The 25,166-nt window shown below is 35.0% G+C and overlaps 3 protein-coding genes and 1 long non-coding RNA gene across 6 annotated transcripts; 3 read left to right on the forward strand and 1 right to left on the reverse strand.

The window, feature by feature from the left end:
- The first annotated feature begins 4,296 nt into the window (after positions 1–4,296).
- On the forward strand, positions 4,297–7,949 carry LOC112749108 (proline-rich receptor-like protein kinase PERK15). The gene is made up of 7 exons (XM_025797373.3): positions 4,297–4,590; positions 4,692–6,014; positions 6,108–6,178; positions 6,302–6,378; positions 6,480–6,624; positions 6,727–6,891; positions 7,193–7,949. The coding sequence occupies exons 2-7, from the start codon at positions 4,817–4,819 to the stop codon at positions 7,409–7,411; spliced, it is 1,875 nt and encodes a 624-aa protein (XP_025653158.1). The 5' UTR covers positions 4,297–4,590; positions 4,692–4,816; the 3' UTR covers positions 7,412–7,949.
- Positions 6,507–7,327, reverse strand: LOC140179586 (uncharacterized). The gene is made up of 2 exons (XR_011873142.1): positions 7,188–7,327; positions 6,507–6,862 (listed from the first exon to the last, which is right to left on the reverse strand). It is a non-coding gene; the product is annotated as an uncharacterized lncRNA (long non-coding RNA).
- Positions 7,950–10,006: 2,057 nt separating the features above from the next.
- LOC112749110 (sulfite exporter TauE/SafE family protein 3) lies at positions 10,007–13,586 on the forward strand. The gene is made up of 12 exons (XM_025797375.3): positions 10,007–10,445; positions 10,553–10,712; positions 10,842–11,042; positions 11,139–11,203; positions 11,293–11,335; positions 11,555–11,622; positions 11,722–11,808; positions 11,922–11,972; positions 12,215–12,436; positions 12,780–12,873; positions 13,014–13,154; positions 13,274–13,586. Exons 1-12 carry the CDS (start codon positions 10,200–10,202, stop codon positions 13,354–13,356), a joined length of 1,461 nt encoding a protein of 486 aa, XP_025653160.1. The 5' UTR covers positions 10,007–10,199; the 3' UTR covers positions 13,357–13,586.
- Positions 13,587–18,850: 5,264 nt separating this feature from the next.
- Positions 18,851–23,669, forward strand: LOC112749116 (ATP-dependent DNA helicase DDM1). Of its 3 annotated transcripts, none has more exons than XM_025797383.3 (16): positions 18,851–18,951; positions 19,087–19,172; positions 19,432–19,590; positions 19,690–19,776; positions 19,999–20,345; positions 20,439–20,628; positions 20,748–20,923; positions 21,108–21,177; positions 21,265–21,454; positions 21,667–21,759; positions 21,837–21,931; positions 22,023–22,142; positions 22,449–22,568; positions 22,672–22,770; positions 22,864–22,971; positions 23,198–23,669. In XM_025797383.3, the coding sequence occupies exons 2-16, from the start codon at positions 19,104–19,106 to the stop codon at positions 23,438–23,440; spliced, it is 2,166 nt and encodes a 721-aa protein (XP_025653168.1). In that variant the 5' UTR covers positions 18,851–18,951; positions 19,087–19,103; the 3' UTR covers positions 23,441–23,669. The 3 variants fall into 3 exon arrangements, with proteins under 3 accessions (XP_025653168.1, XP_025653169.1, XP_025653170.1); XM_025797384.3 differs by having other exon boundaries at positions 18,857–18,951; positions 19,074–19,172; XM_025797385.3 differs by having other exon boundaries at positions 18,883–18,951; positions 19,095–19,172.
- The last annotated feature ends 1,497 nt before the right edge of the window (positions 23,670–25,166 follow it).

The following is a 25,166-nucleotide window of genomic DNA, read 5'->3' on the forward strand; positions in this document are numbered from 1 at the left end:
TCGCTGAAATTGAGGTGAATTATATTGCTTGAAATGATTAAAGTGTTGAAATTTTCTGGTTTTTGGAGGAGATGCATTTCTTTTGACAAACTGATTTTTATTATAGTTGTTCCTCTTTGCAAAAGCATTTTCACCAGAATTTCTTTGAACATTTTTACCTTTTGAATATGAGGTTTTGTTGTAAAATGGTGGTTTCTTGAAAACAGCCTCATTTTTTGAAATGTAACCCAAACCTGGCCGGTTTGAACTCGGACCAGTTCTTGGTGAAGGCTCAGTTTCATTTGTGTATGCTTCATCAAATTTTTCTTCACAAGTTGAAACATATCCGATACCTGATTTGCTTGGTATGGATTTGGTATTTGATGAAGAAGCCACAAATTTTATAGAGGAAGTATTAGAAACTGCATCTTCCTTAGCTATGTAGCCTAAACCAGATTTTTCAAACAATGGTCTTTGACTTGCAAGTAATTTGTCCAAGTTGCTAGAACCTTGAGCAAATTTTGCCAAGTCACCATTCAGTCTTTTAATCATATCATTTAATCTTTCATTTTCAGCAATTAACTCATGAGAAGGATCCACAATGTGCTTTTCTTTTAATTTTTCAAGTTCAGATTTTAGAAATCTGTTTTCTTCAATGATTTCCAAAGCACATTCAGTTTCCTTCACTTTTTCTTTTAAAAACTCATTTTCAGCTCTTAACACATCTCTTTCAGATTTGCATTCATTGTATTTATCAAGCAGTTTTGATGTGTTTAAAGTGAGATCATCAATAATAGCATGCAAATCCTCAATGGTCAAATCATAATAGTTTATCTCATCAAGATTGTTGTTTCCAGCCATGAAGCAGTCTTTGTCATCTCCTTCAGATTCTTCTTCTTCATTTGAGTCATTCTCAAGATCCTTCCAAGATGCCATGAGTACTCTCTTCCTTTCCTTCTTTCCTTTGTCCTTCTTTTTGAGCTTTGGACAGTTTAGCTTGAAGTGTCCAGCCTCCTTGCAGTGATGGCACGTCACCTTGCTCAAGTTGATCTTGTGTTCCTTTGAACTTGAACCCTTGTATTTGCCCTTGTTCTCCATCATTCTTCTAAATCTTCTAGCAAAAAACAGAAGCTCGTCATCTGAAATACCATCACTAGACTCACTCTCTTTTGGTTCTATTTGTGACTTGAGGGCTATTCCCTTTTTCTTTGAGTCTGTGTTTGTGTTTGTGGCTTCATAGGCAAGGAGTTTTCCTCTCAGCTCATCATAGGTTATGGGACTTAGGTTGTTACTTTCGGTTAGGACAGTGGCAGTGGTTTCCCATTCTTTTGTGAGGCTTCTAAGGAGTTTTCTCACCAAGGTTTGTTCTGCATAGTTTGTGCCCATAGCATCAAGGTTATTGATTATGATTGAGAATCTCTCAAACGCTTCATCAATGCTTTCTCCATCCTTCATGCTAAGCATCTCGTACTCTTTTCGCAGCATATCAATCCTCGTTTCTTTGACTTGTTTAGTGCCTTCGTGTGTAACATGGAGTTTTTCCCAGATTTCTTTGGCTGTCTTGCATCTAGACACCTTCCGGTACTCTTCAAAGCTGATAGCACAGTGAAGAAGGTTGATTGCTTTGGCATTCAGCTTTATCTTCTTCTTATCATCTTCATTCCATTCAGCTTCTTCTTTTGGAGTCACCACTCCATCAGCACTTGTTTTTGTTGGGACCTTGGGACCGCTCACAACAATCTTCCATATGTTGTAGTCAATGGATTGGATGAAAATCCTTATCCTTTCTTTCCAGTAGGAGTAGTTCTTTCCGTTGAAGAAAGGTGGCCAGTTGTTTGACTGGCCTTCAGTGAGGGTGTAGGCAACTGTGGTTATGCCCAAGTTGTTCGCCATTGGATCTTTGCTCCAAGCGGTTAAGCTTGATTCTTGAGACCTTAGCTCTTGATACCAATTGAAGGTTGTGGTAGGCTTAGAGAAGGGGGGTTGAATCTATGCCTTCCTTTTGATTGCTGTTAATACCCTTTTAAAACAAACTTTCAATTCAGGTTCTGTTTGAACTCAGTAGTGGAAATTTATGAGACAATTTATTTTTGTCTCATGAATATCAGAAAACAGAACTCAGCAGAGAAGAGAAAAGCTAACACCAGCATGTATCCTGGTTCGGTTGCCTTGTGCTATGCAACCTACATCCAGTCTCCTCCACAACTATGAAAGAATTTCACTATAGTTAACAGTATTACATACACCAATTTCACAGGATTGACCAAATCCTTTCACACTCAAGTTCTAACCTAACTTGACATTGGCTATGCTAATACCTAACTATTCCTCTTAGTGCTAACCCAACTAAGAAAGGGATACCTCACAGGTACAAGATACAAGACATAGACATACCTAAAGAAATCTGAAAATTACTCTAGGCTTTTCTCTCAAGCGTATCACTCAGCCTTTTTCCACTCATGGCTTTTACTTGAGCTTTCTCACAATATGCCTTTTCTCTCAAGAAATTACAGAAAGATAAACATTAAAAAGTAAATTACAATCTGTAAAACATGAAGGAGATTGACTTCATCAGCAGCCTCTTAGCTATGTGCAAAATCAGATTCGCAAACCTCAGATACAGTTCTTCAGTATTGGCCGAATACTTCTTTGAACGAAAGCATTATCCAAGTAGAGGAACTTCTTTGGAACACAACTCACAAACTCTGGTTTTCTCTCCTTACCTTCTGAATGAGCAGCAAGCTTCTTTTATCTCCTTGCATGTTGCTGGGTTCTTCTTCCAAGGTCAACACCTTGAGCCTTGAGCTTTACCAACCCATAGATTCACTTTTTCACATTAAACCTTAGAGTAGAAACTTTGCTTCTGACTCCTTCATCTTGGCCGAAAGCCACAAAGCAGTAACCGTAGAAATCTTCTCATGATCAACTTGATCTTAGCCATTGAGAAACTACTTGGTCCCCAAGTATCACTTGTGACCGTAGATGTGAAGCAGAATAGGGCAGAGACCAACTTTTCCTTGAATGCCATTTTCGGATAGAGCAGAGAGTTGGGAAGAAGAGAAGAAGATCTGATGCATGCAAGATGAGATGGATTACCTTTAACTTAAGCTTGATTTGGTTTGGATTTTCTGTTTTAGCTTCTGTGTTTCAAGCTTAAACTTTCTCTCTCTTGCTTCTTTGGTTACTAGCTTAGGGAAGAAGCTTTTTCTCTCTTTCTCTTTCTTACTTTTCTGAAGCTTTGATTTGACTTGATTAGAGAGGAGAGGAACGTTGCTTCTGGTAAGGCAAGATGGAGGGAATTGAAAAACAATTCGGGCTTGGATTGGGTTCTTCTCAAATTCAGCCCGTTGGTGCCTTGTCTTGCTTCTTGGAAGACTTTTTTGCTTGAGATGAATGACTTGGGCTTGTCTTTATTTTCACTTACCATTCAGCCCATTAGCATATATCTTTTGTTTGATGTTGGGCTGCTGCAACACTTATTTTTAGCCTGCATCACTTATCAAAAATAATCAAAGTTAATTGGGTGATTAGCCTACTAATCAAATGTTTGTCATCATCAATTCTATTAATTAATTTCTTAACTCAACAAACTAGTCTTAGCATATAGACTAATTTAAATTGGTTTTATTTTTATGAACTGGTTTAAATTAGTGCACTACATTATAAACTAATTTTAAACCAGTTTTTATGTGAAAAAACTAAAACATGAACATTTCTAACTGTATTGATAAGTTTGTGCAAATTTGTGTGCTATGCTTTAAAATTTGTATGTTATGTGTAAAAATTTGTGGACTACTAAATCGATAAGTTTGTATTATATGTAAAATTTAGTCTGTTATACTTCGAAATTTTGTGCTGCAAAAAATGCGCAAAATGTAACGCACGCTCTAATTGTGTGCTAGTAGAGTGTATGTACACGGGTGTTTTTTTAAGAGTATCTTTTACTTAATTTAGCTTTGTTACCAAAAAGACTTATACATAATATTACTATTTTATATTAGGTAGATAAAATGTTTGTGGATATAGATAGTGTTGTCATTTCTATTAAAAAAAGTGTACATAGATTGACCATATTTTGGATTCATAATAAATTAACTATAAAAATTAGCTATTATATATTTATGTAAAAATAAAGATATTGTTTATCTCATTTTTAATTTATATTTTGTATTTTAATATATATTTTATATAAGTAGAGAATTTTGATAATTGATTTTTTATGTCACATAGTTAAGAGCAAAAATTATTATTATTATTTTTTAATTTATATTGCATGAGATTATGAAGATTTGGAGTATTTATTTTGAGTGTAATTTAGTTGGGAGCGCGTTTGGTTATAGTGCTATATTTGGGAAAAACATGTGTCATGATTATGACCATGCTTATAATGAATAGATGGAATGATGGAAATGAAGGGAAGAGCGGTCAAAGAATGAAATAATGGTAAAAGGAGGCAAGAGTAACTAAAAAAAAGAGATAGAGTTGAGTGGACAACAACAGAGGCCCCCCTTTGTAGGAGACCAACGAGGAATGCTTCATTTTGTATTACAATCAAACAATCTTTCCTTTTCTCCTTTTGTTGTGATCCCCTGCAACTATTCTTCCCATCAGGTATGTCCAGCTCCTTCAATTCCCATCTCTCTCCACAAAACTCATTTCTAAAACTATGCTGCATTCCCAACCACCATCATTCTCTTTTTCTTTTTTGGCAGGGGTCCCAACCATTGAGCAAGTAGGAGCTAAGGCGGTGTTTTGCGGCCGCAGCGGCCCCATTTTACGCCGGAAAAAGCAGCTCTTATTAATGTGTTTGCGAGAGAAGTAGCCAACATACGTCAACATGTCTTCCTCCAATTCTTCAACACTCTCACCACCCTCTGACGATGATACTCCCTCTTCTGATCAGAGCCCACCATCACCCTCATCGTCATCATCCTCGCCACCATCCTCGTCCTCCCAAGATGATGATGATTCTTCATCATCATCGTCACCACCACCATCACCGCCATCACCGCCCCCACCCTCCCAAGATTCCTCCTCCCCGTCATCATCATCACCTCCAGCGCCGTTACCACCCACGCCAGCCTCCCAAGATTCCTCTCCTCCTGCTACCCGACCTCCAGGATCATCCTCCGGCGAGGCATTATTACCGTCTCCTCCAGGAACCTCACCATCAGGGTCTAAGGGTCTTGGCAATCTCTTCAGTGATGATTTGGGACACATTGTAGCATACGTTTCAATAGGAGTTTTTTTTCTTATCCTTCTCATTGTTGCCATTGTTTGCATAAGAAGAAGGTCCAAAAAGAAGAAGCAGCAACAACAACAGAAGTTGTACTACTATGGTGGAGATGCACCTGATCAACAAAAAACTAACTACTACTACAACAACAACAATGGTGGGAAGAATCAAAATTACTATGGAGGAGGTGGTGGTCCAGCAAATCAAGAACATGTGGTGCGGATGCCAAATGGAATGATCGGAATGGGAATGGTTCCTGGTCCTAACGCCGGTGTTGGTGCTGCTTGGGGTGCACAGCAACCTCCTCAGATGATGATGTCAAACGGCTCAGACTTGAGCTCGAATTTCTCGATGGGGCCTCCGCCTCTGCCTCCTCCGTCACCGGGTATTACATTAGGCCTCAAGGCTGGCACCTTCACCTATGAAGAACTCGCAGCAGCAACAGGAAACTTTGCAGATGCAAACATGATAGGCCAAGGTGGATTCGGTTACGTCTACAAGGGAGTCTTCCCTAACGGAAAGGAGGTGGCCGTTAAGACTCTCAAGGCCGGTAGCGGTCAAGGCGAGCGCGAGTTCCAGGCTGAGATTGAGATCATCAGCCGTGTTCATCATCGCCACCTTGTTTCTCTTGTTGGTTACTGCATTGCCGGTGGCCAGAGAATGTTGGTCTATGAATTCATCTCTAATAACACCTTGGAATATCACCTTCATGGTAAGGACCTTCCTACCATGGATTGGCCTACCAGATTGCGCATTGCCATTGGAGCTGCTAAGGGACTTGCTTATCTTCATGAAGATTGTAATTAACATTCTTATCTTCATCTCTATCCATCTATCTTTTCTTATTGTACACATTCTTATTTTGATTTTCCATATTTACAAAAACACCCAGGTCATCCTCGCATCATCCATCGTGACATCAAAGCTGCCAATGTCCTTATTGATAGTAGCTTCGAAGCAAAGGTTCTCACATACTTCTATATTTTATCTTCTACGTACTTAGCTACCTTTATGTCTCTTATACATTATTCATGTGTCTCCCATTAATTATATATGACAAACATTTTACGATGCATGCATATATAGGTGGCTGATTTCGGATTGGCTAAGCTGACGACAGATAATAACACTCATGTTTCAACTCGTGTCATGGGAACATTCGGGTACTTTTTCTTCATTACATGTTCTTCAAAGTCATAAGGAGTATTCTTATAAATACTGAATAGAGCTTGATGGCCTGATCTTTACATGTTAACACACACAGGTACTTAGCTCCTGAATATGCATCAAGTGGAAAATTGACAGAGAAGTCTGATGTATTCTCGTTTGGAGTGATGCTATTAGAAATCATAACCGGGAAGCGCCCTGTGGATCTCTCAGGTGCCATGGATGATAGCTTAGTTGACTGGGTTAGTATCATTGCATTCATGTTTATACTTTAGAGTTGATTTCCCTTTAATTTATGCATGAAGAAGAAAATAAAATAAAACATTGGGTTGGAATGTTGACAGGCGCGGCCACTACTGATACGTGGGTTGGAGGAAGACGGCAACTTTGGAGAATTGGTAGATCCATGTTTGGAAGGAAACTATAACAAACAAGAAATGACAAGAATGGCAGCTTGCGCTTCTTCCAGCATCCGTCACTCTGCCAAGAAGCGTCCAAAAATGAGTCAGGTACACTTAATTAATTATATACTTTGATCATAATTTGAGTAATTAATTTTAGAGAAACTAATTTTTTAATTCGAAGATACACAAGTTTTGATTATTCTAAAATACGAGGCACTTAAATTTTTTCTATCTAAAATATATAAAGACAAATAGACTTTTAAAAAAAATTTAAATGTCTCGTATCTCAAAAAGTAAAGAACGTTTTTGTATTTTTAATTAATTAAAAACTTATTTGTTAAAGTCCCACCTATTTTTCTCCTTTACTCTAATTAAGACATTAATGAAAGAAATGTACATACATCAGATTGTAAGGGCGTTGGAAGGAGATGTGTCATTGGATGACTTGAAGAATATGGGTAAGGCAGGTGCAACTGATGGTAGCGGTGGTGGTGTCCTGAACCCTTCAGGAGGAGGGAGCAATGACTATGACACAATGCAGTACAATGCTGATTTACAAAAGTTCAGAAAAACAGTGTTTTCAAGCCCGGAAAACACAAGCGGTAGTAGTGGTGAGAGGCCTTAAAACTACAACAGATCAATAAACCCATCATATCACTATATATAATTCTCCTTTACGCTGTATGTATGTGATAACAAAGGAAGGAGACTATATAAAAAAATAAAAAAATAAAATAAAAAAAATAACAATAATCAATGAAGTTGTGTATGTGTACTGCTCTTACCTGCATGCTATGCATAATTCATTGGTATGGGGAAGTGAGAGCTCGTCATCTTGAGCTCGATGACACTTTTAATTTGTATCAGACCTCAGTCCATGAGACCTTCTTCAATTATTTAATTTGTTAATTGTTATAGCTTTGTAATGTGGTGGTGGCATGGTGATTGTTGATGTGTACTTTGTTTTTTATGGGCATGCCTTGGAACGGTCTCAGAAATTATTATAACTCTTGTAATAGCCGCAAACATATATGTTGTATCAAGCAAACTTCTGTGCAAAAGGGTTGGGGTCTTTTTTATTTTTTACACTTGGGTCTTTTATTTCAATTTTTGGGACATTTTTAGTAATGAAATTCAATTTTTTGTTTTTGTGTACATAACAATCCCTTCTTACCACTAGCTAGACTTTCGATTGCTCTTATTAACTTTTCTTTGCTCATACTTTTCTATTCCACAAACATCTTTCTTGCTTGGAAGACTTTTTTCCAGGATTAATTATTAATTGGGCAAAAAAGGTTAAAGAATTAATATAATTCATTAAGAACATCCAAAACAGACATTTATTATTTAAAAAAAGAAAACTAGACAATTTGCAAGTAATTTATTTTGGTAGTGGATGGAAAGAAACCAAAATATTTAACTATGAAGCTTCGTAGCTGTGCTTAGCTTTGAGGACAGCCCAGCTGCATTTACTCCAATTTGATTGTATATTGATAAAATGAAAAGATTGGTACCATAAGAAAGTAAATATCTAATCACTTATTAAATTCAACCTATTTGTTTAGTCCCATTTTCAAAACCATGGCACCTGCATACAACGGTTGAGAAGTAGCACTGCTTATAATTAATGACTTGATATTTTCTTGAAGTGCCTGTGGTTAATCTTTTCGGGGGCCATACAATACCTTAATCTAAAATTATATATAAACAATTGCTATAAGCTAAAAAAAGAAATTAGAAAAAGGTTTTAGTATTTCAACATTAAAACATAATATGAAGCTTCCTCTAGAACCCGTTGGCTTGTTTTTGACGCGATGTATATATATTTATATGCTGAACAAGGTAGGTTCTTAAACGTATGTAGTTAATTTCCCAGTGTCACTATCTATCGTGCATGTTTATATATTGGCCATTTCGGGAAGCTTCCATGACTAGCATTATCCTTGGATAACATTCCCTAATCGTTTTACTAAAGCAAGTGAATAATTATTCAGACAGGGACAAACAAGTATACCAAGTTAGTGACAACAACGTGCAAAGCCATGATGGCAAGTGGATATATATGTGATGAGAAATATTCATAATATAGAAGGGACTACTTTTATTTTATTTTATTTTATTTTTTCAAACAATACTTCTTGCTCGGTGAACTATGAATTATGTAATCGGATATATTATGAGAATGAAGGAAAAACATTTGGAATTAATTAAGAATGAGTAATACTACGTATATATTAAAATCAGCCACTCAAATCAGTCATCAGTATAAAATACATGTTAAAATATAAATACATATTAAAAATAAATTAAATCACACATATATTTATAGACAAATATATTGGTGACTGATTTTAATAACTGATTTTGGTGTACAAATAGCATTTTTGATTAAAAATTATTCACAGTTTCGCATGCATGTTATTTAAAATTCTTAAGAAGTAAACTAATAAACGTCAATGCAAATTCTGAAATTAATCAGTTTTATTTTTGCACCGGATACTATATGTCTAACACCTAATATATAAATACACTTGGATCCGAATATAATTTCGAGGAAAACTTAATTAATATTATATTAAAAGATAACGCTTAATATTTCGCACAAGTGAATTTTAAATTTTTTCACATATACGTTAAAGATGTAAAATTATCCGTGCGCACCACCAATACGTTAGGCAATATTAAGTTGTGAAACTAAGAAGTTAATTCCCCCTCAAAAAATATTGAATTTAAATTTTTTAAAATGAAAAAATTAGTAAAATAATAGAGTGAGAAATTAATCGTTATTAATTTTGTAATTTTTATAAAATATATGTCCTACTATTTTAATTTAAGAGTAATTAATTTTTCACTTTATCATTTTATTAACTTTTTTATTTTAAAGTATCTTAATTTAAAAATATTATATCCAAAATTTTTTTCTGAAAAATAAATAACAAAGTTTAATGAGTCAATTATAACTTGAGCTAAACTTTAAAGTCATCTTTAAAATTAGCGTGGTAATCAAAATAATTCATAAAATTCTAATTGCATCTATATTTTTGATATTGACAAAAATACATTACAGGCAATTAGAATTTCAAGAACTAATTTGACACAATACTTCAATGGTAAATACTAATTTAGAGCTTAACTCGTTATAACTTAGAAGTTGATCAGATAGAAACATTGTACTTGCCCTTATTAATTATTATATATATGAAACAAGGATAGTGGTAACGAAGAAAATGCACTCCTTACCTACCATAATTTCCTTCCTCAACCGTACTTGAAGAATCCAAATAAAATAAAACCACGAAAAAAAATGCGAGGCAATTAATATAATTTCTTCTCATCAAATACATAGTAGCTAACTAGTTTAATTTTCCTATATTTGGCTTCAATTCACAGCTAGCTTATTCGATAGTGTAGACATGGCAACTACACAAGTGAAACATTATGTCACTTCTTTGGGTGCTGCAGCAACAACGTTAGCAAAAACATGGCTGGTCTTGTGGATACTTGTTACTATGTTCTTCACTGTCTGTTTAGCAGAAAGAGTGTTGAAAGAAAAAGAGGTAGCGGATTTTGCTGATGACAAACAAACAAAAGGAATTCTAAGAGTGGTCATTGATTTTCTATGGCAAGAGGGAAAGTCTTCCTATGAACCTGTTTGGCCCGTGAGTTACTTAATTCGGTTACTATTTCTTTTATATATAATGTTGTTTGTATTTTATAATAATAATAATAATCATGTAACAAACTAAATGCATGCATGTTTGAACAGGAAATGAAGTTTGATTGGAGAATTATTGTGGGATCAATCGTTGGATTTTTGGGAGCAGCGTTGGGCAGCGTTGGAGGGGTTGGAGGTGGTGGGATTTTTGTGCCAATGCTTGCTTTGATCATTGGCTTTGATCCCAAGTCTTCTACAGCCATTTCTAAGTGTTAGTGTACACATGCATTCATTGCTTGATTATTTATTTTCTTGCATGCTAAACAAACATATATTGATGCATTATATATATATGTATTCATGTTAATTGTATATACTTTGATTTTCATTGTTTTTGCAGGTATGATTATGGGTGCAGCTGGGTCAACAGTATACTATAATCTGAGGCTTAGACACCCAACTTTAGACATACCCCTTATTGATTATGATCTGGCTCTGCTATTCCAACCTATGCTGATGCTTGGAATAAGCATTGGTGTTGCATTCAATGTCATGTTTGCTGATTGGATGGTCACTGTTTTGCTTATTATCTTATTCATAGGTAATCATTTTAGTAATTATCTTCATAACATATCTACTAAATACATATATAGGATTAAAGATGCTTAATTGTTTAAGTGGAAATGATTGGCGATAGGTACATCAACAAAAGCTTTATTCAAAGGCATAGAAACCTGGAAAAAGGAAACAATGTTGAAAAAGGTAAATTTTACTTTTAGAATCTTAGTTAATTTTTAAGGTTGAGTGGATTCACTTCTTCAATTTGATGTGGTATCTGATTGACTTTTCAGGAAGCTGCCAAGGCTTTAGAAGCAGAACCAAAACCTGGTGATGGTAAGTCCCCATAAACACAAGTTTGTAATACACAGATAAAACCTCTTCAACTATACAGAGAAAGAAACATTTGGAATGTTTGCTTCTTGCTAATGTACATATTTAAAATGCATGATGGTAATTAAAAATACAAAAAAAAAAAAAGAGTAGATTTATATGTTATGTATAGGCACCTTTTGGAAACAGTGTTATTGTAAGACTTGAAATCTCTTATTTCAGATGATTCTGCAGAGAGTGAGTACAAACGACTACCAAGTGGTCCAACTAATAATATACATGATGAAGAGGTAATTCCAAGAGTTTATCCAAATTTAATCCACTTTGAAAAATGAATATATCAAACTTTATGTATATTGAATGGAAAAACTTATATGGTGTGCATGCAGGCCCCTATGTTACAGAACATATATTGGAAAGAATCATTACTCCTTGTGTATGTTTGGGTGGCTTTTCTCATTGTTCAGATTGTTAAGGTAATTGAACTAACATGTTAGGCTTCATTCTTTTTTACTCCTTTTATCACACACATCCATCTTTTCTATTATGTTTAATTATGTTACTGTGATTGTGCATCTGTTTTATGCAGACATACACCAAGACTTGCTCCATAGAGTACTGGGTTCTAAATACATTGCAGGTACAGTTTTCTAAGAACATACCTAAATAGGAATATAATAAACTACATATGACATGAATTTCAATATTGAATAGAATATTCTAGTTGCATTGTATAACTCCAGTTTCCAACTTGCTAAGTTAACCAAATAGGTGCATCAACCATCAAGGAAATCTATAATAGATTTGAACTCAAAATAGATACTTTTCTGTGCTAAAGGACTAAACAAAATTTGATGTGCCCAATTGCCATGCATGTTGAAGGTGCCTATTGCAGTCTCTGTTACACTTTTTGAAGCCATATGCATATCCAAAGGAACTAGAGTGATAGCATCAAAGGGAAAGGAATTCACAAATTGGAAGATTCATCAGATTTGTCTTTGCTGTGCATGTGGAATAATAGCTGGTATTGTTGGTGGACTTCTTGGTCTAGGGGGTGGCTTCATTTTGGGGCCACTCTTTCTAGAACTTGGGATTCCTCCTCAGGTATACACTACACTACTCTACTCTTCTCTTCTCTTCACTTTTCTTAACCTTTGCATATAAGAATAAAAAATTAACCACCGCTTATAGAAATACTTTTTTGGTATCACATAAAAGAATTTCATCATAATATTTTAAACAAGTTTGATCATTTATCTATTACATGTTTGATTATTTAGTTGATCATTTAATTCAAAAAATATGTGAGTTAATATGTATAAAAATATAAATAATAAATACATAATTACTGATTTGGTAATGGTGACACTAATTTTTAGTGTACATAAACCAATTTTTATTTGAATAACAATGACAAATAATGTGTATTTATTATCTGCTTCTGTAGGTAGCAAGTGCTACATCAACTTTTGCCATGTTTTTCTCATCCTCCATGTCAGTGGTGCAATATTACCTTCTAGATCGGTTTCCAGTACCCTATGGTAAGTAACCACTAACCAACATTATATCACATTGCTAGTTTTTGGAAACTAATTAAGAAAAGCTCACGTTATATTACATTGCTGGTTAATGAATATTAATACATAGTGTGTGTGTGTGTTTTGGAAAAAAAATTCTGCAGCTTCTTACTTTGTTATGGTTGCAACCTTTGCTGCTTTCGCTGGCCAGCATGTGGTGAGAAGAATAATTGCAATCCTTGGCAGAGCTTCCATTATCATCTTCATACTAGCCTTGACCATTTTCATAAGTGCAATCAGCTTAGGTACTTTCCATGATCTTAGAACTCGTAACATCATATTCTTTTTGTTTTGATTAGTAACCATGCAAAGATGTTTTATTTTATTTTCTCTCACTCATTCATGTATGTATCTGTATAAACAGGTGGGGTTGGAATAGAGAAAATGATTGAGAAGATGGAAAATCAAGAGTACATGGGTTTTGAAAATCTCTGCAAGCTATCTTAGATGTGTTTGTATTGGTGGCGTATAAAGCTGTGGAATTAAATTTTTCTACAGAGAATGCCATTATTGAACTTATGATATGGTCGCTTGTTTATCCAGTTTTCATTCAGGCAAAGGAAAGATTGTGGGTCATAACTTATTCTGCTTTATCTTTCTATTGTAATAGTTGCTTCATATTTTTGTTTTTGCCATTTCAATATTGATCGAAAGTATTTGAATTTTGATTTTTGGAAGTTAGTTTCTACTTTCTAGAGTGAGAGAGTGGTGTTGTGCTGTGTGCATTAACAATATGCAAAAACCGATGAACCGACGGATTTGAGAAATCCGAACCGGTTCGGTATTTATTTTTTCAAGTAAATACTAAATGGCCACTTTTGATTACGAATTATTTAGGTGCCGACGAAATTCACCATAAAAAAATTAAAATTAAAGTTATATCTATAAAAAATAAATTTTATTTGACAAAAATATTCAATCAGTATTTTTTTATTAATTTCGTTAGAAAATGAGTTAAAAACCTAAATTATTCTTATCTTATTATCTTCAAGATTTCAACTTCCTTCTGGTGGAAACTCAAGTGCAGTCGATTTCACGTGAAATTGATACCTAAGAGCCATTAGATGAAAATTCAATCAAATCATCTAACAGCGCTCAGTATCAACTTCACGTAAAGTCGACTTCACTTGAGTTTTCACCCTTCCTTCTTTATCTTGATGACACCATCATTGTTAGCTACTTGGAAAAAAAAATCATATCTCTCTAGTTTCACTCTTGTTCATGTCTTCTCCTTCACTACTACCATCTCTTGCACCTTCTTTTCACTTTTTTTATTCTCAAAAGGAAAGCAGAAAAAAGCAAAAGGGAAGTAAAACATATCAGAAAGAAAGGACAAGGCAGAGTTGACGATAATCTTCGTCGGCGACGCCTTCTTCCTCCTTTTCTCCTTAATTGTTTTTCTTCTCTTCGCTTTCCTCTCTTATGTGTGTGTGAAGCCGCTGATGTGATTCAATGTCAGCGGCATTGGTTTGAGTCGCATTTTCGGCCTCTTTAGTATCAACGGCATTGATTCTTATGTGTGTGGGTGGATTTTTATGTGTATGTGCATGCACAGCGATGGTTCAAGCCATCGTTGCTGTGGTTTAATGTCGGCGATAGTGGCGGTGGTTCGAGTCATGTTTTCGGCCGCTTCACTGTCGGCAGTGGTAATTTTTATGTAAGTGTGTGGCGGTGATTCGAGATGCCACTGCTGTGGTTCAATGTCGCCGGCGATAGTTCTTGTGTGTGGGGCTTCTTGTGTATGTGTGTGTGTTCGACTGTGGTTCAAGCCGCTGCTACTATGGTTTAATGTCGGCGACGGCAGCAATGGTTCAATGTCGCTGGCAGTGGCGATACTTCGTGTGTATAAACTTATTTTTTTTAGGGTGGTTAACAATGACAATGTTAGAGAGATAAAGAAAAAAGATTGAAGATAATAGAGTAGGAGTGATCTGGTGTTTTAATTCATTCTTTAACGAAATCAATAAAAGATTAACAATTGGATATTTTTGTTAAACACAATTCATCTTTTAAGAGTATAACTTTAATTTCAATTTTTTATGATCGGTTCAATATCTAAATTATTTATAGTAAAATAGCCATTTACTCATTTAAAAAAAAAAATCAAAACGACGTTGTTTGATGTTTGAGTTTTTTTTTTTTTTTGAAAAAAATTCTAGCAGAACGAATTTCCACCCAAACGCAGCTCTCTCACTCACTCACACTCTTTAGTCCACACCACAGACACAGAGACAAAACTGGGAGCTCACCTCGGTTTACCAATACTGCATGCTCGTTAGGAGTGGCAAAACGGGTCAAATCTGTCGGGCCGATCTGCCGAACTCGCTAAAAAAGACGGATCAAACTAGGATTTGAAACACGTCAAATTAAAAAAATCTGCTAAACCCACACCATCAAATTTTCGGGTTCTCGCAGGGTGGGACAGGCCGGTCCGTCGGACCAAAAATTTTTATTTTTCTTTTCTTATTAAATAAAGAGGTAAATACCAAATCGGTACCCGAAAGATTCTGCCACTGACAAAATGGTACCTGACTTTTGTTATTGACAAAAAAGTCCTTGAAAGATTTTTAAATTTGACAAGTTTACCCACGAGTTCACCGGAGCATATCTCCGACAAGCACAATGCTGACATGGCCACTACATTTTGATGACATGGCAAAAACCCTCCCCCACCCTAATCCTTCCCCTCAAACGCACTTCCCCTTCCCCCTCCCCAACACACTCCCCCTTCCCCTTCCTAAATGCACTCTCCCCCCTCCCCAACCCTAATTCTTCCCTCTCCCTCCCTAACCCTAATCCCCCCTCCCCAACGTACTTTCCTCCTCCTCAATCCAAAATCCCCCCTTCTGAACCCTAATCCCTTTCCCTTGTCCCTTTGAACCCTAATCCCCTTTCCAACACACTGTCTTACACTCTCAACTCACTCTCCCCCAAAACGGCAGTGGAGCTCAATCTTCTAAGTCTTACAGTATCACCGACACCGCATTATCGTCATCTCATCATCGAGTCTTCTGCGTCCGCCAGCATCATTTGTCTCCTTCGTCGACATTGCGTCATCTGTGCACCTTCACTGCTGTCGTCTTCATTGCTTGTATCTGCTTGCTGCTCGCCCCTACTCGCTGCCCTGCCTCCTCTATATGTGTTCTATCTTGGCTTCGTCATATCATGCCTCCTCTGTCTCTGGTGTTCTTCTTCTGGCCTTGTCTAAATCTGCTTCTTGCTTTGGTGGTGTCTGTAATAAGTTTTATTTTAATTTATTTTATTTTGATTATTGTATATGAATTTGTTTGTTTTCTCTGAATTTTATTGTTATTAATCTTTTGAATGGTAAATTAACCTAAAAATTTAGGACAATTCATGATTTGAGACAATTTTATTGATGTTGAGGTTGTTGCTGTGAGTGGTGGTGTTGAGGGAGGGAGAGGAGAGTGTGCGTTGGGGAAGGGGGAGTGGTGGAGATTGTTGTTACTGTTGATATTGAGGTTGTTGCTGCGAGTGGTGGGGTTGAGGGAGGGAGGGTAGTGTGCATTGGGGAGGGAGAGTGGTGGAGACTGTTGTTGCTGTTGATGTTAAGGTTGTTGTTACTACGAATTGTGGTGTTGATGGAGAAAGGGGGGAGTGTACACTGGGGAGGGGGTTGTGATGGGGCGGGGGCTGCGATAGAGGAGAAGTGTGCGTTTGGGGATGGGGCTGCAACGGGGAGGGAGTGTGCGTTGGAGGGGCTTTGGGGGTGGTTTGCCAAGTCACTAAAACACGGTGGCCACATCAGCATTGTGCTTGCCGGAGATTTGCTCTGGCGAGCTCGGAGGCACGCTTGTCAAATTTTAAAATTTTTTAGTGACTATTTTGTCAATAACAAAAGTCAGGTACCATTTTGTCAGCGTCAAAATCTTTCGAGTACTGATTTGGTATTTACCTCTTAAATAAAAAAGTGATTATTACTACAAAATTAATAATTATATAAGTTTCAAACTTTTTTTTTTATTTTTTGTTTTTATTCTTCTTTTAGTTATTAACTTTATTTATTTTATTTTACAATTTCGTATATATGCTCAAATTATGTGCCTTATTTTTTAAAATAACGATGATTCTATTGACAAATATTATTTTGAACAATTTTATTGAAGTTAAAAATAAAAAAAAAAAGATAATAAAAAAATTATATTATAATTTCATTATTTTTTATTTATATTTAATTTTTAATTATTATTTTTGGTTAATTTTAATGAATTTTATTTAAAAAAAAAAGTCAAGAAGAATAGCCCGCCGGCCCACTTATCCACCATAAAGCAAGACGGACTAGCATTTTGAACCCATCTTAGTTGAAGGGCGCGGGCTGGCCCGTCCCGTTTATGGTGCGGGCCTAGACGGGACGGAGCGAATTTGGCAGGCCAGCCCGCGTTGCTACCCCTAATGCTCGTTGCCGTCGCTGCGCTCTCACTGGATTCTTCGTGTTGTATGTTCGCGTCTAGCCTCTCTCCTTCGTCTGAGCTCAGCTGATCGCGTCTCTCTCGCCTCCATGTCTACTTGAACGGTGCTTCCTGCTTGTGTTATGGTCGTGCCTCCCTCTTGCCGCGCTTCTCTTGCCTCTCTCCCTACTTCGTCTCTTCTCAAGCTCTGTGGTCCCTCGCATGCTCGTCGTTGGCGGTTTTGTTTCTTATCTTTCACATGCTACTAGTTTTTTGCGTTGTAAAATATAAGGAGAAGAATTGCCACGTCAGTTTATCTGTGTCATATTTTTCTTCTTTCTCCACAATACTCAGTTTGTTGAAAGATCACCAAAAATTATTTAATTTTTTTACTTACTTTTTCTGTTTTTAATCTGTTATTCATAAAAAAATATGACTTAGTTAAATTAATTTTCAATGTATACAAAATGATTTAATAAAAAATCTAACATAATTTGCTGGAAGGAGAAACAGATTATCAAAAATTTTGTATTAAACTTAAATCGTGGTAGCCTTTAACGATTTATTTAAATTAAGCATCGACGTATTATTCTTGCAGCGAATTATGATTTTCCTTTCTACTGATGTATAAATGCATCTTATTTTATAGTTTCTTTCATTTTATTTTATTTTATAGTGTAGAGGGACATGTATTTAATTTTTACCGTTGAGTATGACAAAAAAAAAATTTAAAATTGAGACGGATTTTCTGATTTTATTTTTTTACAAAATAAAAAATAAAAAAATTTATTATATTAAAACCAAACTTTTTAATTATTAAATAAAAATAATTAAAATTTTATAATTTTTTTTCAAACAATATCCATGTTTTGGTATAAAAAAATAAAAAAGACAATATATTTAAAAATATTATATTTTAAATTTATATTAAAAATCTCTTTTTGTCATGTCTGCATAGTGTTTGCATCGTATTTGAACAATTTTTTTGGATAAGACACATTTTAATTTTAATACGCGTATCGGACGAATGATATATATTGTATTCGAAATGTATCCGACACGTTAACACGGTAGTTTAGAAAAGTATCCATATTTTATAGCAAATGAGGAAGGTACCAATTTATTGAATGCTTCTAAAAAATTTATAAAACAATATAAATTTATTAAAAGTTAATATATATAATTAAAAAAATAATTAAAATTTAATTTAGATATACTCTAGTAATTTCTTTTAAATTATAAATTAAATCAATCAATATCATAATGTCATATGGGAAACCACCCAGTTTGGTAACTAGTAACTATATGCCCACACCCTGCACTAAGCCACTAACTCACCAGTCGTACATATTGAATATGAATGTCGCAAATTATTAAATTAACCTTTCCCACGCTTGAATCTCGCCTCAACTAAGATGGTTCTTTGGTAAATACGAACAATCCAAGGGCAATTAACCAAACTACACTTTCCCGCCCAATCCACCCATCAGAATAAAAAAAAATAAAAATAAAAATCGAAGCGCTGCTTTTAAGTATCTGCATCACTCACACAACGTTACAGTGCAGACCTTCCCTCTTCTCAAACTTGTTGCGTTTTCTTCAACGGCGCTCAAACCCTTCATCTCATTACGCTGTATGCTATCGAACCCTTGCCACTGCTGCTTCTCCTTTTCGGTTATCTTTTTTAATTTTTATTATTCTTGTTTTATTATATATTTTTTATTATTATTTAGTTTTTGGTGTTTTTGCTCTAAGTTTTTGTCTCCAGCTCTTTAGGGTTCGGAGATGGCGCCCAAGGATGAAGTGAAGGAAGAAGATCCTGTTGAGTCTCCCACTTCTGTCCTTGAAGACGAGGTATCTTTCCATTTCTTTGCTTCCCTCCTCTTTATTTTATTTTATTTTATATTAATTCATAAATTTGTATTTTGAATTTTACCTCTTTGATGTTCGCTATTCACTATTTGTTGTAATGCGCCGTTTGATTTGTAAAGAACCGCATCCCTATTTGTGTTATCGTTGTTAACCTTTGGAGGTTCAGTGTCGTTGTAGCAGTAGATATTATTACTAAGTCTTGTGTGTTTTTCTATGTGTTCATGGCCTTGTTAACGGAAAGGATGCTTGTGGTGTGAAAGTTGAAGTTGAGTCTGATGAAGTGCAGTGCGAGGAGGCACCTGAGCTTACTGATACTCAGTTTAACAAATTGGATGAGCTTTTAACTCAAACCAAGCTCTATTCTGAGTTTCTGCTGGAGAAAATGGACGACATCACACTTGTATTGTTTTATATTGTGTCCATTTTTATGCTGACTTATTCTTTCTGCCAATTCATTGATTTTGTACCGAGCTCTTATTGTTTGAATTTGTATTACTAGACTGGGGGCGAGCAACAGAGTGAGCCCGAAGAGAAGAAAGTGCGAGGCCGGGCTTCTAAAAGGAAAGCAGCTTCACAGTGCAATACTGTGAGTGGAATGTGCTCTGTTAAACTTTTAGTGTGTTTATGTAACCCGGCTGATCTCTATCTATCTGATTACATCTAAATAGGAAGCTAGAGAATAGTGATATTCTAATACAATTTGGTTAATAACTAATAAGTAATGATACTTTAAGGCAGAGTTGTAAGCATGCATCTGTTTGAGGTTTTCTTAATCAGTACTATGTGATCATGTTTGGAATTAATGTAGACGAGGGCCAAAAGGGCAGTTGTTGCTATGCTTGCAAGATCAAAAGAAAGTGTGAAGATAGAAGATATTAACATGACTGAGGAGGAAAGAACTGAGAAAGAACAGAAGGAGCTTATGCCTTTACTCACGGGCGGAAAATTGAAGTCTTATCAGCTGAAAGGTGTAAAGTGGTTGATTTCACTCTGGCAAAATGGATTGAATGGGATTCTTGCTGATCAAATGGGTCTTGGGAAGACCATTCAAACAATTGGGTTTCTTTCACATCTAATAGGGAAAGGTCTGCATGGGCCATACATGATAATTGCTCCTCTAAGTACCCTCTCAAATTGGAAAAATGAGATTTCTAGGTAGGCCATTAGGTGTTTTGTTGACATTTTGTTTATTTAGTTTTACTGTGTAATGCTGCGCTTTTCTGATCTTGTTTGTATGCATGTAAATAGGTTTGCACCATCACTTCCTGCAATTGTCTACCATGGCAGCTGGCAAGAGAGAGATGTAATCCGACGGAAACATATGCCTGTAACCATTGGCCCCAAATTCCCCATATTAATAACTTCATATGAGGTTGCTTTAAATGATGCTAGAAAACATTTAAGGGTTTACCCTTGGAAGTATCTTGTAGTTGATGAGGTACATAAATTCAGTTATTTGATGTTTAGTTTTCTATTAGCTGCATGTATACTTAGATAGTTTTGATGTTTATATATATGTCTCCAGTGATGTTACTAAATCTTTTCTCCCCTTTGAAGGGACACCGGCTCAAAAACTCAAAGTGTAAATTAGTGAAGGAGTTGAAATGGATTAATGCACAGAACAAGCTTCTTCTATCAGGGACTCCTCTTCAGAATGACTTGGCAGAGCTATGGTCCTTGTTGAACTTCATTTTACCGGATATTTTTGCTTCGCTTGAAGAATTTAAGTCATGGTTAGTGTCTTTCGCTTACTGGTTATCATGAGTTAATTCTTCTTTTCTTTACTCTTCTGATGATAAGTCTGCTTTGAATTGTTTTGTACATGATCAGTGGTTGTTTATTTGTTTAAAAGCAAAGGGAAATGGTGTCTTATTTTCACTTTGGTACAATAATACAATTAAACTTTTTTTTTTGCAGGTTTAATCTATCAGGAAAGTGCAACAATGGAGCAACCAAGGAAGAATTAGAAGAGACAAGAAGAGGCCAAGTATTCTTTCTAAGATTTCTTTATATACCTGATTACTTTTCTATTGAAAATATGAACAGGATAGCTAATTGGCATCATCACATGCAGGTGGTGACTAAGCTTCATGCCATACTTCGTCCCTTTCTCCTGCGTAGAATGAAGTCTGATGTTGAGATTTCATTGCCAAGAAAGAAGGAGATCATTATCTATGCAAATATGACTGAGCATCAGAAGAAATTGCAGGATCATTTAGTCAACAAGACATTGGAGAACTATTTTGCGGACATGAAGTCAATGGGTAAGATTGTCGGATTTTTTCCTTTGAAAAACAGAAGGGTTCTGCATTTCGTATGCCTGAGCCTTAAATTATGTGGGTTTCTAACTTGTCATAAATTCTTGATTTTAGTACTATATAATGTACAATTTAAAAGTCTTGTGTTGCATCTGCAATCACACAGGACTAAAGTGAAATATACTAATACAATTTGGTATTGTATTGCTTTACATCAGGACGTGGAATAAAGACGCTTAATAATTTGGTTATTCAACTTAGGAAAGTCTGTAACCATCCTGACCTCTTAGAGTCTGCCTTTGATGGTTCATGTAAGTACCATGCTATTTGAGGTTCTATTGGTTTGGTGCTCTATGGTTCTCAATTAAGCTGTGTTTTGCTTTCCTAGGGCTTTATCCTCCTGTGAATGAGATAGTTGAACAATGTGGGAAATTTCGTTTGCTTGATCGGCTGTTGGAAAGGTTATTTGCAAGGAAACACAAAGTATGTTCACCAATTATGTGATTGTTTCTCAATACATTATCTTATTTTCTCCAAGCTGTTATGGTTATTTGTGTTTGCCAATTGCTTTCAGGTTTTGATATTCAGTCAGTGGACCAAAGTGTTAGATATACTGGATTACTATTTGAGTGAGAAGGGCTTTGAAGTTTGTAGGATTGATGGTCATGTGAAATTGGATGAAAGGAAACGACAGGTCTGTGCCAGTTCATGGATAGTATTAGCATGCGCCGTTAATTTGAATTTATTTGTTCTTGTTATAAGTTTTATATACTGCTTTAGATTTTTAATCCAAGTTGTACAATTTATTAATATTAATTTATAACATGGTTGTCTGTTTTACATAAATAAAGGATATTTGTTTTTTTCCTTTTTACATCCACTGCAATAACATTTGTATTGAAATTGCCAACTGTTACCTTTTTTGAGCATTTAACTTAATTACCAATTTGAAATTGAAGAGTCAATTGAAGCATTGTTCATTTTTAACTCTCGTGAACAGATCCATGAATTCAATGATGAAAATAGCAATTGCAGAGTTTTTCTTCTTTCTACTAGGGCTGGTGGACTAGGAATTAACCTTACTGCAGCTGACACATGCATTCTTTATGACAGTGATTGGGTGGGTACTTTTAGCTTTTTTCTTTGCTGCCAATTTTGTCTATTTGCTTTATATTGTTTGATTTCTTTGGAATATAATCTGCTCATTGTATATTGTACTCCAGAATCCTCAGGTAGACTTGCAGGCCATGGATAGATGTCACAGAATTGGTCAAACAAAACCAGTTCATGTTTACAGGCTCTCGACTGCTCAATCTGTAGAGGTATTTTGCACAATCTTTTGGCTGATCAATGTTTTCTGTAGGCTGTGGATAATAGCTTTTTATAATGAAATGGATATGGTGATATCTTTCCAGGGTCGCATGCTGAAAAGAGCTTTTAGCAAGTTGAAACTTGAACATGTGGTGATTGCGAAAGGACATTTTCATCAAGATCGCACAATGCTCAAAGTGGATGAAATGGAGGTTCGTACATCAGCAGTTACTTTCTGTTTCTTCTATACTACTACTACTACTACTACTGCTACTACTAGATGGTTATTTTCTTGTGGTTAATATTGTTTAACTGTAAAATTGACTACAACTATGCATTGATTGGGAAATACACAGGCATACAAATTTTCAGTTGTTTGCTTTTGCATATAGTATGGTTGACTTTTCTATGTTTTAATTTTGTGTGTACTGATTTAAGGAACAAGATATTATGGCATTGCTTCGGGATGAGGATGCAGCTGAAGATAAATTGATACAAACAGATATTAGTGATGAGGATTTGGATAAGCTGTTGGATCGCAGTGATCTTATTGCTCAGGATCCAAATGATGACGACAAGGAACTCAAAGTTCCATGCGATGCATTTCCTCTTAAAGGACCTGGGTGGGAGGTTGTAATTCCGACGGCAACTGGGGGCATGCTTTCTACTCTTAACAGTTAACTATATATCGTTGCTTTAGAAGGACAATCTAGGCCTATTATATATATAGTTAAAACTTATGATGAAATGGCTTTTTGGGATGGTCTCATACGATTATGATATCTAATGCTTAGCGGTAATGCCTTGGCGGGGGCATTCAGTTTTGTAAATGCTGCTAACGGAACTATGTTTTGAAATGGTGATTCTTGAAGGCTGATTATTGCTCAGATAGTGACTTTTATGAGTTTAACCTCATGTTTGACTCTTCATGTATTTTGTATTTTTGTTCAATGTTGTAAAAACCGGACTAACTCGGATGGCCAGACCAAAATACCGGCGGTCCAGCCTCAAGACTGGTTCGGGTTCGTCATAGGACCGGGCATAGCAAAGAATTGGTGAGAATCACTTTTTGACCCGTTTTTTTTTTGTGAAAACTGGTGAACTGACTAATTGGTTCCTTTTGTTTTTTTTTTCCCCAAAAACCCATCAAATGCAGTAGTCGTTTTACCTTAAGAAAAAACATAATTGAATTGAATGACATCCCTCATCTCCAACCTACCAGAGGAAATTACCAGTCTAGAATTTCAATAACCTATTGATATTTAATTTTTAGGGTAATACATGCATGAATAGATTAGGAATCAATATTACATAGATGTTCTAAACTGAATTGTGTTACATCTTTTCGTTTATAATTCTATATAAATAGAATCAGATTGTTATTAACTTTCAAACATAAATAATAAAAAATACTTTTCGTTTGAATTTAAATAAAATATCAAAAAAATCAAAACGAATAAGAATAAAAATTTAAAATTTGTTTTAGTTCAAATTTCAAAAAATTTATATTTTTACAAACTTATGAATTCAAAACGAAATAATAAATTATTTTTAAAAATTTATTAAAAATTATCATTTGATTTATTAGTATCTAAAGAATCTTTATCGACAGTGTACACAGTCGTGCAATCATAACCGTTCTTTTGAATGACCATTTACGCGGTCAATTTAAAAAGTAGTTATTTTTGCTAATGTGGTATTATATGATTGGATACACATATAAAACAATTTTACACAAGGTAGCATGGGAGTTAAAACTTGATTTTTTTTTTAAATTTGGATTCTCTAAATTTTAAATTTTCATTTTAGAGGGTAAAGTGTGATCTCTCACCCTTAAATAATTTTTCTCATATTTTTTCTTAGTCCCACCTATGAAATAAATAATAAGAGATCACACTTTACCCTCTAGAGTAAAATTCAAAATTTAGAGGATCCAAATCCATTTTTTTAGAATCAAATGTAATAGATAGTTACACAATATAAAATGACCAACTATATTTATACAACATGTAATTTAAAAAATAATTAAAATATATATAACTAAATTATTATTTAATTTCACATAATTATCTGTTACATTTGACTTTGAAAAAAAAAATCAAGTTTTAACTCATGCTACTTTCAAGAGCTATATTTTATAAAAAAATATTATCTGTACACCAAAATCAACCACTATTGTATTTATGTATAAATATATGTATGATTTAATTTATTTTTAACGTGTATTTGTATTCTAACACATGTATTTTATACTAGTGACTAATTTTGGTAGCTGATTTTGGTGTACATGTATGATGGTTGTACTTTATAATAACTTTTTCAATTTTAAAAGTCTCGATAATAATTTTTTAGATACTAATGAGTCAAAGGATGACTTTTATTGAATTTTTAGAAATTGTTTATTGTT

Source organism: Arachis hypogaea, chromosome 15 (assembly GCF_003086295.3).
Source record: "Arachis hypogaea cultivar Tifrunner chromosome 15, arahy.Tifrunner.gnm2.J5K5, whole genome shotgun sequence".
Taxonomy (NCBI): domain Eukaryota; kingdom Viridiplantae; phylum Streptophyta; class Magnoliopsida; order Fabales; family Fabaceae; genus Arachis; species Arachis hypogaea.